Genomic DNA, 15,513 nt, shown 5'->3' on the forward strand with positions numbered 1-15,513 from the left:
TTCATTCACTATCTTGTAGACTCAGAAAGTTAGAAATAAAAGGGACTTTAGAAATGACATAATCTCTTTGTTTTTTATACCACCACCACCAACAACGAAAAATAAAAATATGAAACTAAACTCCAGAACGAACTAGGTAGCTTCACTCTAGGATCTTAAGAGTATCCCATGCTACTTTTCACAGGTTTCTGTTCTTCAATCATGTTAATCCTCTTTTACTCTTTGTTCTTATTTCTAGTCTTAAAACATTCTAATAGCTCCTTGTTATCATCTTAGCTTTGATCCAAATAGGACCTAACTGAAATTAATGCATGAGTTATAATATTTCATTAGGGCCATATACAACCCACTTTTAAAAATTCAAAAAAGACTATGTATAGTATAATATTCAAACATATTTCATATAGCTCCAGTATGAATTCCCTGCTCCAAGTGAGCCAACCTCTTCATTGCTCATTTCTGTCTCATGAGCTAGAAAGGTCCTTTCTCTATATTCTTTAAAGCACGATCAATTATAGAGACTATGCTGACTTATCTTTATTCATATTTGTAATCTCTGCTTTCTCATAGCTCTGTTCATCCTAAATAATAAACACTAATGTCTCTAATTGAAACTCTTCATTTGAGGATTTGTTGTGGGGCTGGCACAGAAAAGGCATTTGAGGAGATTGTGAGTAAAAAGAAGAGGAGAAAACCCTGCCAAGTGAAGCTGTTGGTGATATTTTACTATTAGCATGAAAACTCAGAAAGCGATCAGGCTCTTATCTTTTTCTCTTTAAGAATTACTGTGATATTGTTGAGTGAAGAGCAAGGAAAAAAATAAAATTTAAGAGCTCTATAGATGCTCTTACTTGAATCTTCAGGAAGCCTTCCAATATTAAGAGATTGCAAGAACTACTTTTAAAACAATCAACTTTAAGATACAATTTACATACAATAAAAGGTACCGACTTCAGGTGAACAGTTTGATGCATTTTAACAAATGTATACACCCCTATAACAACCACTAAAAGATATAAAACATTTCATCACCTTTACAGTCAGATCTCCATTATCAGCCTCAAACACTCGTTGATGTACTTTATGACACTATATCTTAGTTTTTTGTCATTGAAATTCATAAGAATTGAATTATACTATATGTTCTCATTTTTGTCTGCCTTCTTTTGCTAAGTAGTACTGCACTACAAAGATATATCACAATCTGTTTATCCATAATCCTATTGATAGACATTTAGGCGTTCCCGACCTTGAGCTGTTATGAATAAACTTACTCTAAAATTCACGTACAAATCTTTCTTTGGACATATGTTTTCATTTTTCTTAGACAAATACTCAACAGTAAAACTGCAGAATCAAATGCTTAAGTGTATGTTTAACTATATATGAAAGAGCCATACTGTTTTCCAAAGTAGTTGTACCATTTTACATCTCTACCAGGAATGTAAAAAAGATACAATGTTTTTAATTTTATCCAGTGTTTTTGTAATGGTATCTCTTTGTGGTTTTAATTTGTTCTTTCCTGATGACTAATGATGATAACATTTGATGTGGTCATTCAGATATCTTCTTTTGTGAAATGTCTGCTCAAATCTTTGACCTTTATGTTATTGGACTGTTTGCCTTCTTAGCAGTGAGATGTAAGAGTTCTTTACATATTCTGGATGCAACTCCTTTGTTAGATAATAGGAACTGCAAATATTTTCTCTCAGTCTGTGGCTTGCCTTTACATTTTCTTAATTATTTTTATTAATGTTTTTTATTAATGTTTATCTTTTATGATTCAATGTTATTATCACCTAAGAAATCTTTGCCTACCTCAGTGTCTCAAAGCTTTTCTCTCTTGTTTCTTCTGGAAGATTTAGAGTTTTAGCTTTTACTCTTAAGTCTATACTCCATATCAAGTTAATTTTTGAACACAGTGTGAAATAAAGTTGAAGTTCACTTTTTCCCCTACTAGTATCTAGTTCTTCTAACACCAACTGTTGACAAGACCACTCTTCTTCCATTGAATTACCATGACAACTCTTAAAAATCAATTTACCATACATGTATAGGTCTATTTCCGGACCCTTTATTGTGACCCATTGTTCTCTATGTCTATCCTTATGCCTGTCTTGATAATTGTAATTTTATAACCAGGGAGTGTAAGTACTCCACACTGTATTATTCGCCCCAAAATTATTCTAGTTACTCTAGTCCCTTTGAATTTCTATATAAATTTCCAGTCAACTTGTCTAATTCCAACCAAGAGACTAATGGAATTTTGACTGATATTGCACTGAATCTATACAACAATTTACAAAGAACTGTCATCATAACAATATTATGCCTTCTAATAAATTAACATGGTAAACCTTCCATTTATTTAAGTATTTTTCAATTTCTCTCAGGATTGCTCTGGAGTTTTCAGTGATGTCTTACACATACTCTGTTAAATTTTGCCTAAGTATTTTGTGTATTTTGATGTTATTGTAAATAGTTTTATTTTCACTTCATACACTAATTATTTGTTGCTAGTATATAGAACTACAAGTGATTTTTACAAATTGATCTTGTATGGCGGGACCTTGCTAAATTGACTTATTTGTTCTAGTAGTTGTTTTTGTAAAATTCATATGATTTTCAATGTACAAGATCATGTCATGTGTGAATAAAGTTTTCTTTTTGAGGATTGGGGATAGGGTTGATTACAAAGGGGCATAAAAGAACTTTTTGGAGTGATCGGGTGATGGTTCCATATCTTGGCTGTGGTATAGATTATATGACTGTGTGCATTTGTCAAAATTCATAGAACTATACACCTAAAAAGGGTGAATTTTATTCTATAGAAATTATAACTCAATAAACTGCCAAAAGAAAAGATAATTTGTATCAATGATAAACTAAAACAGCATTTGTTCTCTTACAGCTTCTGGTACATTTAATCAATGATTTACTGTTTCAAATTAAAGCTACCTAAACCTAAAGCACTGGACAATTTCAAGATTTTATAAGATATTCACAATGACACAGTAGCACATAAATTAACCACACTTTGCTATTCCATTTGATCTCTACTTTTATGAAAAAAGTATATCTTATGAAATAATCATAATAAGGTCAATGTTATTTAATTAGCAATGGTTGATGAAAACATCTGATTAATGGAAATGTTAATAGAAATATATGTAATGCCTTTTTAAAAAAATTAATAATATGGAAAGATAGTTGAGAAGAATCATACCTAGAAGATAATTAACACTCAAGGCTTTACCTGTGTATCTAGATTTGAAGGAGTCAATGTAGCAAGCAGCATCATTTTCTTTAATGCCCATCTGCTCTCCCAAAGACTTAGCTCCCATTCCATAAATGATTCCATAGCAAATCTGAAAGGGAGTATTCACACTCAGTAAGTAAATTAAAGGTTATAACTATACATAAAATGTAAATGTAAAAAGTTCATTAGGACTGAAATTCAGTAAGCTTTTTATTTCAACCTGGGGATGGGGGTGCCCATCCCCTGCCGTACCTGACCCTGTGGGAACTGCCAAGAAGGTCACCAGGCCAATCTGAGGGGTAGGGGTGGATCCTGGCACCGTAAGGAGCCGCAGGTCCCAAGTGGAGACGCTCGGGCCCTCCCTCCAAGTCCCAGTCTGAGAGGGGAGACCTGCCCGCTCCAACCTCGGGAGGCCCTCTGGGGAGTCAAAGAAATTATTAGAACTACTTTTGGTGGATTAGAGCTATAAAAGTTGATATCCAATGAATATCTTTTATGCCTTTTAGCAATATTTTTGGATAGGGAGAGGAGAGAGGAAGGAAAAGAAGGATGGAATATGAATGAATATGAATATTTGTTTTAAGAGAATAAATCTAATGATTTAAAAGGGAAGATTTATTTCTGACTCTTTTTCATTCATCCAGCAGTCTTCAGAGCAGCTTTATATTCCTGACAATACCTCATTAACTTCTGCTTAAAGAAATGCCTAGGAGTCAGGAAAGAGAAAAGTATTATAAACATCCCTCTCCTCATTCTTAGACAGCACTAAAAGAGCTTCATGGCTTGATAAAAGGAAAGACTTAATGGAATATATATCTTCTTCACTTCACAGCCACCTGAAATCTTACAACTGCAGAATTTATTTGAATTAAACACAAACTCATGAGGAGATTTTGGGTGTCATGAAGGAAAATAGTCTAAATAGGTCAATAAAGAAACCCTGATTTTAAAATAAGTCTTGCTTGGGTTTGAATCCTAGTTCCAGCATTTACAAGATGCATTGTCTTGCACAAGCTACCTTGATTTCTTCATTCATAAAATAAAGATAGTAATATTTAATGAGACTGTTAGGATTAAACGAGTTATTGGTTAAGTGCTTAGGAAACTCCATGACACAAAGCAAGCCCTACATAAATATTTTTAAATACAATTTTAAAAGAACAAAAAAATGATTATCAAAATTCCAAAATACTTTCAATGTGATGACAGAGCTAGAGGTATTTTGTTTTTTCCTTTTTTTAAATACATTGAGAGCGATTTTTTTCCCTCTTTTTTTCTTTTCTTTTGGTCTTTTTATGCTTTATTTTGTTGTAATACCATATATTTTTTTAATTCAGACATTACTTAGTGCTAGCGGAGATCTCAGTAAGACTTGGGATTAGATGATTCAGTGCATGGTGATTTAGGAGGAAAAAAATGGGATAACATAAACACTATTAAATCATGCAAGAAATTATTAAATAGAGGCCGCTATCATCAATGGATAAATGTTTAGGTTACAGAGTCAGAATTTCTAAGTTTTGTCATTTGGAACTTATCCTGGCTCCATCACTTATAGCTATATGACCTTAAGCAAATTACTTTCTGTGCTTCAATTTCCTCTTATATAAAATGAAGATAATAATAATACCTATTTCATAGGTTTATTATGAGGATTACATATTGGAATAGTAGCTGTTTTACCTAGGGTTTGATTCTTGCTAAATGCAGGATTCCAGAGGAGATTACACAGAAAGAGAAGACAAAGCTGACTTCTTACAGCATGGAAGAAACAAGTGCTGGTGCTAAACAGACAGTGGTGAAAAGTATTTTATGCCTAATACAGCTTACAGATTACAGCTGCGAATAACTAGAAGTAAATATAAAACTAGTAAAGCAGGATCTTAGAATTGGGAGTGGTGTGCCTTTACCTCAGCCAACAATCCTGCTTTCTTGAAAATGGCATCAGATTTCCCATAGGCCATAAAGTAAGGAACTATCAGTGTTAATTCAGGCCTGGAAATGGTGTAAACGTGGCCTTCAACATGCTCTGTGCCAGACAGTCATCCAGGAGTAGAAACTAATAATGACTCACTTGAAAGGTCCAAGGGCAGTATGAAGTTTCATAAGTGAATTAGCTAACCAATGGCCTCAAACTAAAATGCTATCAATTACTAATTATAATCCACAGCCCAGCAATATTTATTTTCAACAAACATTTAGAAAGTACCTTTTTATAAAAAGCACTGTGGCTCAACGCTGTATGAAAATGGAAAGATGAAAATATGGATGCTCACAGACTAGAGATTTAAAAAATACACACACACATACACACACACACACACAATTAACAACTACCACTACCACAATATCTACTACTAATGCATATGGCATTTCTAACACTAAATTGCCTCAGACTGTGTATCTGATTCTTTCTACTGACTCTATGAAAGATAGTATAATGAATACCATGAAACAGTTCAGATGAATGTGGTTTGAAAGATCCAAAGATGAAAAAAATCATTCCTCAACTACAAATAATTGAGACAATTTTTCCATTTTTTTGAATCATTAAAATTCTCCTCATTTATGTTAAGCATGTTCACGAAGATCACCTGCTTTGCTTGTTGCCTCAGGTCATCCCCAACAGACTTTGGCTCGATCATCTTCCATTCAGCTGCAATACTCCTGAAAACATCAGCTCCAGTGTTTAATACTTGAATGAGACGTTGATCATAGGATAAATGAGCCAAGATCCTCAATTCAAGTTGAGAGTAATCAGCAGCTAATATTAAACCACCTGAAGCAGAAATAATTTTAGAAAACCTGATACAAGAAAAAAATCCAAGTTTTATGTAATTGAGCAGGATGACGAAAATTTAGTTATGAGATCATGTGTCCAAAAGTTAAAATCTTGCCCTTAAAATGATGCAATTCAGTTCTGTAACTTAGATGACTTTATTTTCATTTAGCTTTCAAATATATGTAATATGTGTAAAGCCACCGCTGACCTCTGCTCCTTAACCACTAAGGCAGTGCTTTCCTCAGTGTTCCCACAGCACCTGACACAATCTGAAATGATGGTTCTTTCATGCCTCTCCAACATAGCACTGAACCATTAGGTATGGGAAACTTAATTGTCCTTTGCAGTTTATAGAAAACCTTGAGAGTTCCTGGCACATAGTAGGCTCTGAAATGGTTGTTCAATGAATGAATGAAAGAAGAAACTGGTTTCCAATCTTTAAGTGGGCTGGAGAGAAGCATGTGATCTACTTTGATAAAAACAAAGATATTCAATGAAAAAAAATCAAGTGGTTGATATGTGAAGAAGAGTTATTTAAGAGGATTCAGATAATTTACCTGTGGATTAGATATGCATGGCAAAAACAAAATTAAAAAATAATAAAAGTGGAGTCAAAGAAAAAGTAGGCAAAATATTTGCAACTGATATTACAGAGAACTCATTGCTATATTATAAAAAAAGAGGTGCTACAAATCAAGACCAAGGCAAAACATAAACAAGGAGTTCATGAAAATAATTAAAACAAAAGAACCTTAAACATATTAAAGAAAGCTCAACTTCATTCATAGTAAAAGAAATGCAAATTAAATATACAGCAAGAAACAATTTTTCTCTTCTTATATCGCAAAAATCCAGAAGTTGAACAGCACAGTTTGGCAAGGCTGAGAAAGAACACTCATATGTTATTAAGAAGTAAATGGTAACTGTCCCCCATTAGACGGCAATTTGACAATACCTATCAAACAGGTTTTTACTCTGAGACTCAACAAACAAGGCCACAGATTACTGCACAGATTATCCACACACAGATTAAACAGGTTTATGTACAAATTTCTTTACTGACAATCACAAATCTCCAGCATAAAAATATTAAATGAAATAAGTAAGGCATGCAATTGTGTACATGGAATGCTTATCTTTGTGTAAGAATAGGGGAAGAAAATATTACTTATTCATATTTGCTTATATCTACATAAAATACTGAAAGGATATATAAGAAACATATGTAGTTATAAGAATTGTAGGTAATAGCATAGCTAAGACAGGGGAAAAAGCAAAGCTTATCAATATAACTTTTACATATTTTGATTTCTGAAATATGTGAATGAATAATTGATTTAAAAATGTATAAATACTGATTTAAAACAACCACAATTTTTATGGTCTTACTGCCATAAACAAGACAAAACTGGACAAAATACATGAAATAACTGTTTTCAGATGTTGGACAACAGGCAATGCAGGGACTATATAATCCCTGAGAAGGAGGAGGGAGAGAGGAGGCGGTGTGAGCCATCCAACTCTCTTAGGTTTGTGAATGGAGGCACTTTGTAGAATGCATTGCAGGGAAGGAGAGATGAAACAAAGCACTATCGTTTTTTTGAGCTAAGGAAACAGAGATTGGAGTTTGGGCCTAGAATTTGTGAAAATTTGGAGAGGAAGAAGCTGTGCATAAAAGGAGTGTCAGAAATATGCATAGTAATCCTTTTGGATTTCTGACCAAATACTAAGCTGTGCAGGGAACAGGCAAAGAACAAAGACTAAAGAAAAAACCACTACCAAAGAAAGAACCACCATCACACAGCTGTCAGCTAAACAACTAGTTTAAACAATACCTGCTTGCGTGTTGAGAGATGTTCAAGCTCTGATCAGACTGAAGGTAGAACTTGTTGAGCCTACTATGTGCCAGGAAATATATACATACAATGGAATATTATTCAGCCTTAAAAAGAAAGGAAATTCTGACAGAACTCAAACATCGAGACCCCAGCAAGACCATGCCTTACAATCAAGGCTAATCTAGCCCTAGAGTAAAGGATGCTCTAAACTTTTGCTAAAAAAACCTTTCGAAGTCTCAAATTATCAAGCCAATGTGAAAGTTAACTGTCTGTGAGAAGAAATGCTATTTAATGAAGACTACAAAATCTAAAGAGTCAACAAAGTAGCAAGCATAGTATCCAGCAAACAATAAAAAAATACTAGACATAAGAAGAACTAGGAAAATGTAACTTTGAACAGGAGAATATTCAATCAATAGAAAATGACCCAGAAATTAGAGATGATGAAATTTTAAGAGCTCACATGAACATGTCCAGAAACTTAAAGAAACATGGAGATAATGATGTAACAAATAGTGAATTGCAATAAAATAATAAAAACTACACAAAAAAATAAAATTAAAATTCTAAAATTAAAAGTACAATATCTGAAATGTAAAAATCACTAAGAGGATATGACAGCAATTAGAAACTGAATAAGAAAAGATCTACGAACTTTAAAACAGTCAATAGAAAATATCTATTGCAGCACAGAGTGAAAAAAATAGGGAGAAAGGAATAAAATAGAAAAGATTAAAGCTTCAGTGATCTGTGGTATGACTTACATATATTTGAAGTAACAGGAAGCAAGGAGAGATACAGACAAAAATATTATAAGAAATAATGGTTGAAATGTTCCAAATTTAATGAAAAATATAAGTACATAGATTTTTTAAAAAGCAAACTCAGTAAATTCAGCAAATTCGAAAATCTCAGAAGCAAAGCTGAAAAATTACCCAAAGACGCATGACCAAATCAAATTGCTAAAACTGAATAATGAATTAAAATATCAGAAAAGCATTCAGATAAAAGATACACTGTGCTTGAAGAAATAGCAAGAAAAAATGGTGGTGTACTTCTCAAAAATGATGCAAACCAGAAGCTAATGGAAATATACATTTAAAGCGCTGAAAGAAGAGGACTGTAAACCTAGAAATCTATGTCAAAAATATCTTTCAAAAGTGAGATAAAATTACTTAAAGATATGGAAATGCTGAGATAAATCATTGTTAGTAGAACTGCACTACAAGAAATCTTAAAGGAAGTATTCTAGTTGAAGAAAAATGATAATAGATGAAAATACTCCAAGAAACGAGGAGTGCTAGAAATGGTATAAAGTGGACAGTAAGAAGTGGTCAGAAAAGACACTTTTTTGTTTTTGATTCCTTTGTAAGACAACAGACTGTTTAAAGCAAAAATAATAACTATATAGCAGAGTTTATAATAGTCATATAGTTTAAATTTATTAAAGGAAAAGAGAAATGGTAAAAAAAAACTGCACATTATGGATAAAGTGATATAGATGTAGTGTGATGCATATTGCTAATTCTAAAATATCTAACATATAGTTAAAAAATAATACAGAAAATAAAATAAAATAATAAAAACAGTCATTTAAAGTTTAAAAAAGAATAAAGAACAGATAGAACAAATAAAATATAAATAACAAGTTAGGAGACTTAAATTCAACCATATATCAATAATTACTTTAGATGTAAGTGAACTACACACTACATTTAAGTGGCAAAGTTCTCAGACTAAATTGATATACATTTAATTTAAATTTATTTAAAAACTACAAACAAAAGCAGTATAAAATATCATTGCATTAAATACAATTTTATTGTTCATATAAGAATAAACTGATGAATGAACAGGTAAAAGAAGTATACACATACAATGGAATATTATTCAGCCTTAAAAAGATAGGAAATTTTGACATAAGTGCTGTAACATGGATGAACCTTGAAGACATTATACTAAATGAAATAAACCAGGCACACAAGGACAAATATGTATGATTCCATTTATATGAGATACTAGAGTAGTTAGATTCATAGAGACAGAAAGTAGAATGGTTGTTGCCAGGGGTTGGGGAGTAGGGGAGGGAAAGTTAGTATTTAATGGGTATAGAGTTACAGTTGTGAAAGATGAAAAAGTTCTGGAAATGAATAATAGTAATGGTTGACAACAATGCAAATATACTTAATGCCTTAGAACTGAATACTTAAAAATGGTTACAACAGTAAAATGCTGATAGCTCACACTTAAAAAGCAAAAACTGAAATTTGCCAAGCAGGTTATGCTATCATAGACCTGAATTCACTCTCAGACGATATATTTCTGACAGAATTCAAATTCAGATGGTTAACTGCACTCACCCAGATCTGCCAACTGACAAAACATAAAAGAATAAATATGTATGTTAATAGTAGGGATGATATAGGAGTTAGATCGTGATTTTCAAATGTTCCAATGACAAAAAGGTTTATGGCTAGACTACTGCAGAGAGGTCAAGTAAAGGATGATAGCCTTGGGGGTTACCCCATGTAATAGGAAGCAGCAGTCTGGAGAAGAGGAGAAGACACAAAATGCAAAGCAAATCAGAAAGAGAGACAAAAAATGTATGCCCTTAGATGTCAAGGGAGGTGAGAAACTGAGGAAAGTGAAGGTTGATTAACAGTGACAAACACAGAAGTCAAAGAGGATGAGGACTAAAAAATCCATTGGATTTTCCAAAACAGGTTTACAGTGACCTTCGAAAACATGGTTTCAGCAAACTGCTACCAATGAGCATATACCACCAAGAGCAGATCATGAAGACAATGACTGACTGACATAAATCTGGCAACACAAAAGGGAAAAACAGACGACATAGAAGAGAGGAAAGATAGAGGGACCAATGCACACTTCTGAGTCTTACTCATAATACCGGCTTTATCAGTGCTTTGAAAAACATTCCCACAGCAATGAGAAGCTCAAAAATCATCAGCCACATTACCTGAGAAAGGCACAAAGGCGTGTCGCATGCTGACGGAAAATGGCATTCCTCCATCTGAGGCCCTCTCCTCCATCTGTGCCTGGTGCCTAGGGTTCAGGCCACAACCCTTTTTATTTCCTGCTCTGTCATGCAAACAACATCATCAGCTGGATGTGAAGCAGTCTCAAATATGTGAAAAAGGTCTGATTTTTCAGTAAAGTTACTATTTCCTTCTAAGAAACTTATTATCGGAAACTTGCTTTAAAGCTTTACAAAGATACTAGACTTTTTTAGTAAACATTCAATTAAACAGAAAATAAGACATTTCTGTAATAGCTTTTCCCACAAACTGCTTCTGAGATAATTCACTAATATTTAGCTCAACTCAACAAATCTCTTTGGCCAATATAATATAAATTATAAAATCTAATATAAATTAACTGTGTTTTTTCTTCCTTTTGTGTGTATGTGAAGAGGGCAGGAAGGAGGAATGTTCCTGACATTGCTAAACTCTTCTCTTTAGTATTTGACTTAAATAAGTATATGCTGTTTGATTTAACTAGTGGTCCAGGTTTTCTGCCTTTCATCATCAACTAGCTTCTTTATATACAGACTCAGGGTTTGAAATGAATAATGCCTGGAATAGAAATGCCTATGCCTGAAACAGAAAACTGATTTCATTATTTTGTCCAATAGGCTATTTTTGAGCCATTCATACTTACATAAGTATATTATTGCAAATACAAACAAATAGAGTTTACCTGCCCATGGGATGTAGGCCTTTGCCTAGGGCTTGAGAAGGTGGGCTTTCTCCTACTAGTGTTGGCATTTTGATCTCAAAATCTCTTGGCACACTCTGAATATTTGGTTCTGTAAAGGTTATTCGTCCTAAAATCAAACAGAATGAAGATATAAAATTAGGGGAGGAATATGACATTTATTTTAAGAGTAATTATCTTCTGAATTATCTTTAAAATGTATGTTATATTATTGCTGAAATTTATATTTATATTTAAATTTATATTTAAATGAAATATTTTTCATGTGTTCATGTGCCTAAGAATGATAAAATAAGAACAAGACCAATCCCAATGTAAGTGAATATATGAATCAGCTACAATACAGTTTTACATTAACCTAGCTCTTTAGCAAACAAGCCTAAGAGAAGTAGTTTGATAAATTGAGCTATTCCTATGCTAAAATGAGTACCAGATGTCAGCACTATAAAATGTTAGCAGTTGTATTGAGTGAAGACTAATAAAATGGATCCTGGGAGACATGACTGTTGAAAGCTTTGAAAAACAGGAATGCGCAAGATACAAAGAGGATCTGGAGCAAAAGAGCAACTGAGTGCTGAAAAGGGACAACTGGGCCAGAGGAGTTAGCTAATGCAAGAGATGGAGTAGCAATAAGAGGTGATGATTAGAGCATCCCTTTCTAGGCATTAACTGGCCAGTTTTCTTCATCATCATCATCACTCATCAAGAGAGTCAATACTAACACTGGCATGACTAGAGACTAGAAGCAGGTGGTTAATGAATTTTCTGGGAAACAGAAAGCTATTTAAGTGCTTACAGCCTTTATTTCCCCCCAAATATCTTACAAATTATTTGTTTACTTATTGGTTGACCTTTTCTGAAACACATAAGCATTGTTCAAAAAGTTCAAGTAAGTGATTTTGGGTTTTTCTTATTTCTTGCAGTGTTTATAATACATATACAGTGACACGAAATCCTCTCTTTTGTGATACACCCTTGTAACAAGCTCTCTAGTAGTTACTATACATAATTTTATCTTCTTTTGATGAATAAGACATTTTAAGTATCTAGAATACTGCTTTTCTGAATTAACCCCTGATATTATGTCCTTGTTATTTAGCTTTTAGCAAACATTAGTGCTCAATTAATGGTAGATATTAATATATTTATTATCATTAAATGGCCTGTTCAATGTTAAGAAGCTAACATATAAAAGAGAAAGGAATCTAAGTCTCTTTCTGCCTCAGGACACTGTCTTCTTTTCTATAATAATAGTTAATTGTCAGGTCTATTACTTGAATTAATGAGGTAACACTGGCAGACTAATAAGGTGGCAAAAATAAATTATAAAACATGAATATAACTTCATGGAAATAAAGTTTAATAATGAAATGGCCTTGCTATGCTTGGGTAAACTTGTATTTCTAATATATTCTTTAAATGTAGGCACAGCACGATACAAACCAATCAGGAAAAAAGAAATTGATTACTTTCTGTTTTATAAGCAACAATTAAATGTGCAATACCTTTGAAACTCTAACTTTATTTTTTTTCACCAACAAAGATTTATTTTACATAAGTTTACAGCATTATTAGTATACGTTTCAAAATCAAAGTGAAATTACAATAAGGCAAGAAATGGCTAAAAACCAAGAGGTTAGCTAAATAGAGAAGGAAAAGAGAAGTTGTTTAGAACAAAAAATAAGCAGAGAGAAAAGCAGCTCCTCATGCTACCTCCATGCTTAGTAACACCAACAACTGATAAGGAGTCACGTACCAAGTACATGCACAATTCTAAGCACTTTACATATAGTAACCTATTTAATCCTCGGAATGATCCAGTGAGGTAGAACTATTATTATCCTGCTTTATTATGAGGAAACTTAGGCACTGAGAGGTTAAGTATTTTGTCTAAAGATTCATACATAGCACCAGTATGCAAACATTGTAAAAACCTGATATCAAAGCCCAAATTCTATACCATTAATCTAAACTGCCTCCCTTATGAAAGAGTTAATACTACCCTTTCTTCCACTGCACGCTGCATTTGGCAAATATTTAGAGTTCTGCACTGCCTAAGAAAGAATGCTTTCTTCCTCACCAGATTATACTCAGACCTACCCCAAGAGGGTCATGAGTCACCCAAAGGACTCTACAGGTTTCTTTTTGGATTGAGGAAAACAAGATGCTCACTTATTATACAGATGCCCCTCACACCTACTTAGATTCAGCTTGGAGAGAATCTTAAGATGTTCATAAAAGGGCTGGGAATAAAATTAAATAAGATTACTGACTCAAATAAGTATTTAATTCCCAGATATACTCTTATCCAAAGCACAGTTTCAGGCATCCCAGTTACTCTACACGCTATTTGAAAGAAAGAATTATATCTTACTAAATCTCATCTCTGTATCTAGGAACCCAATGATCAACACTTGAATCCCTTGGTGATCATAGCAAATGTATATGAAATTTTTTTCTTTCAAAATTGGATATTATCCATATTTAAGATTTCTTATTACCCGTAGCAGTGTGTGACTGTGATATAGGATAGATTCTTTCCATTCCAAGAAAAGGATTCAGACGCTTTTCCCGCTGCAGGGGAAAGACCACTTTGGTAATAGCATTAGTGATTCTTCTCCACTCTAATATCAAGCCCGGTAAGGGATGTAATGCCTTTAATTTATTTAAAACATCCTGCCAAAGAAACATAATAAAGTTAGATCCAATTCTTATCCAAATTCCATAGCAAACTAGAATCTCTTTTAGGTAAATAATATAGTCTCAAAATTAACTAACTCCTGTATTTATATCTCAAAATTATTTTGGGAGTTTTATTTTTGGAAATCACCATAATGATAAAACTATGATAACTCTAACAAACATGTTAATGCTGAGTAATACCAGTTTAGATCTACCTTTTTAAAAAAAATCAATGAGATGTTAATTTAGCAAAGAAACTGCCTCCCCACACCCCAGCCAATAGTTTACATCATCTCTTTTTAGCTCTATATTTTCCTCCTCCATTCTTCACACGATCAGAAGTGTCCCAGTTATATTTTTTTTCCTTTTTGCCCTAATACTTTCATGGTTCTGTATTAAGAACATTTATCTTTAAAACTGAATTTTCTACGCTACATACTTTCGGTGAGCCAAGAAAGAATAGAAACTTGTGAGGAAAAAGGGCCAGTGAGATCAAATAAACAGTTCATTTGATATAATGAAGGTGTGGAAATTTCCCCAAGTCAGGCAAGTCATAATTAATGATATTAAGGTCAAAAATTGTACAGGATGGCAAGTTGGACTGCTCTCTCCATAGCTGCTGTGGCTGTACTTTCTACCCTTATTTTTCTATTGAAAATTCATTCAGTAAAAATGTAAAATTAAGCCCTTTCTCTCTTCTCTCCCATACAGTTTCCATGTATTGTGATTAACAATTTTACTTTGAAATCAGCAATTAGATACTTAAAAATAAATTCATGGAAAACTTACAATTTGCCCTGGAATTGAAAAAAAAGGTTATATTTGTATTGGCTGGATTTTTTTAAAATGTTTTTCATAACTTTGTTCAAGTTCAAATAACTATACAAACTGCATTATATTGAATGGCCAAGAGTAGTGGGTGTCAATAATTAAATAATGTCTACAGGTCTGAGTTTATAAACCTTTACCCAGTTTAAATGATAGGAAAGACACAACTGCTAACTGAGATTATGGTCCAATTTTTCCATACTGGAATATCTCCACATTTATTGTGGGCACCTAAATCATAAAACAATTTGTTTTTACATAGGTAAATTCGAATGGTGGGCTATGTCGAATCTGGATTTCATCAGCACACTTTGAAGACACCAAAAAGCTAAAAGTAGTTGATTCTACCCTGTAACTACGCCCAAAGAGCACCTTATTAGTGCTGA

At 33.1% G+C, this 15,513-nt stretch overlaps 1 protein-coding gene across 3 annotated transcripts in view; it reads right to left on the minus strand.

Annotated features, from left to right (window-relative positions):
* The window catches only part of POLQ (DNA polymerase theta), a 92,779-nt gene that overhangs the window by 11,857 nt on the left and 65,409 nt on the right, over positions 1-15,513 (minus strand). For 2 of the 3 annotated variants that reach the window (XM_006905550.3, XM_015596105.2), the window contains 5 exons: positions 14,119-14,293; positions 11,600-11,726; positions 10,860-10,981; positions 5,854-6,038; positions 3,257-3,368 (listed from right to left, as the gene is read on the minus strand). In XM_006905550.3, the coding sequence (XP_006905612.1) occupies positions 3,257-3,368; positions 5,854-6,038; positions 10,860-10,981; positions 11,600-11,726; positions 14,119-14,293 (721 nt within the window). Of the gene's footprint in view, positions 1-3,256; positions 3,369-5,853; positions 6,039-10,859; positions 10,982-11,599; positions 11,727-14,118; positions 14,294-15,513 lie in introns of those variants that run through there. The other variant, XR_003048547.1, reaches the window with a different exon arrangement.

This window comes from Pteropus alecto, unplaced genomic scaffold (assembly GCF_000325575.1).
Source record: "Pteropus alecto unplaced genomic scaffold, ASM32557v1 scaffold251, whole genome shotgun sequence".
Lineage (NCBI taxonomy): Eukaryota > Metazoa > Chordata > Mammalia > Chiroptera > Pteropodidae > Pteropus > Pteropus alecto.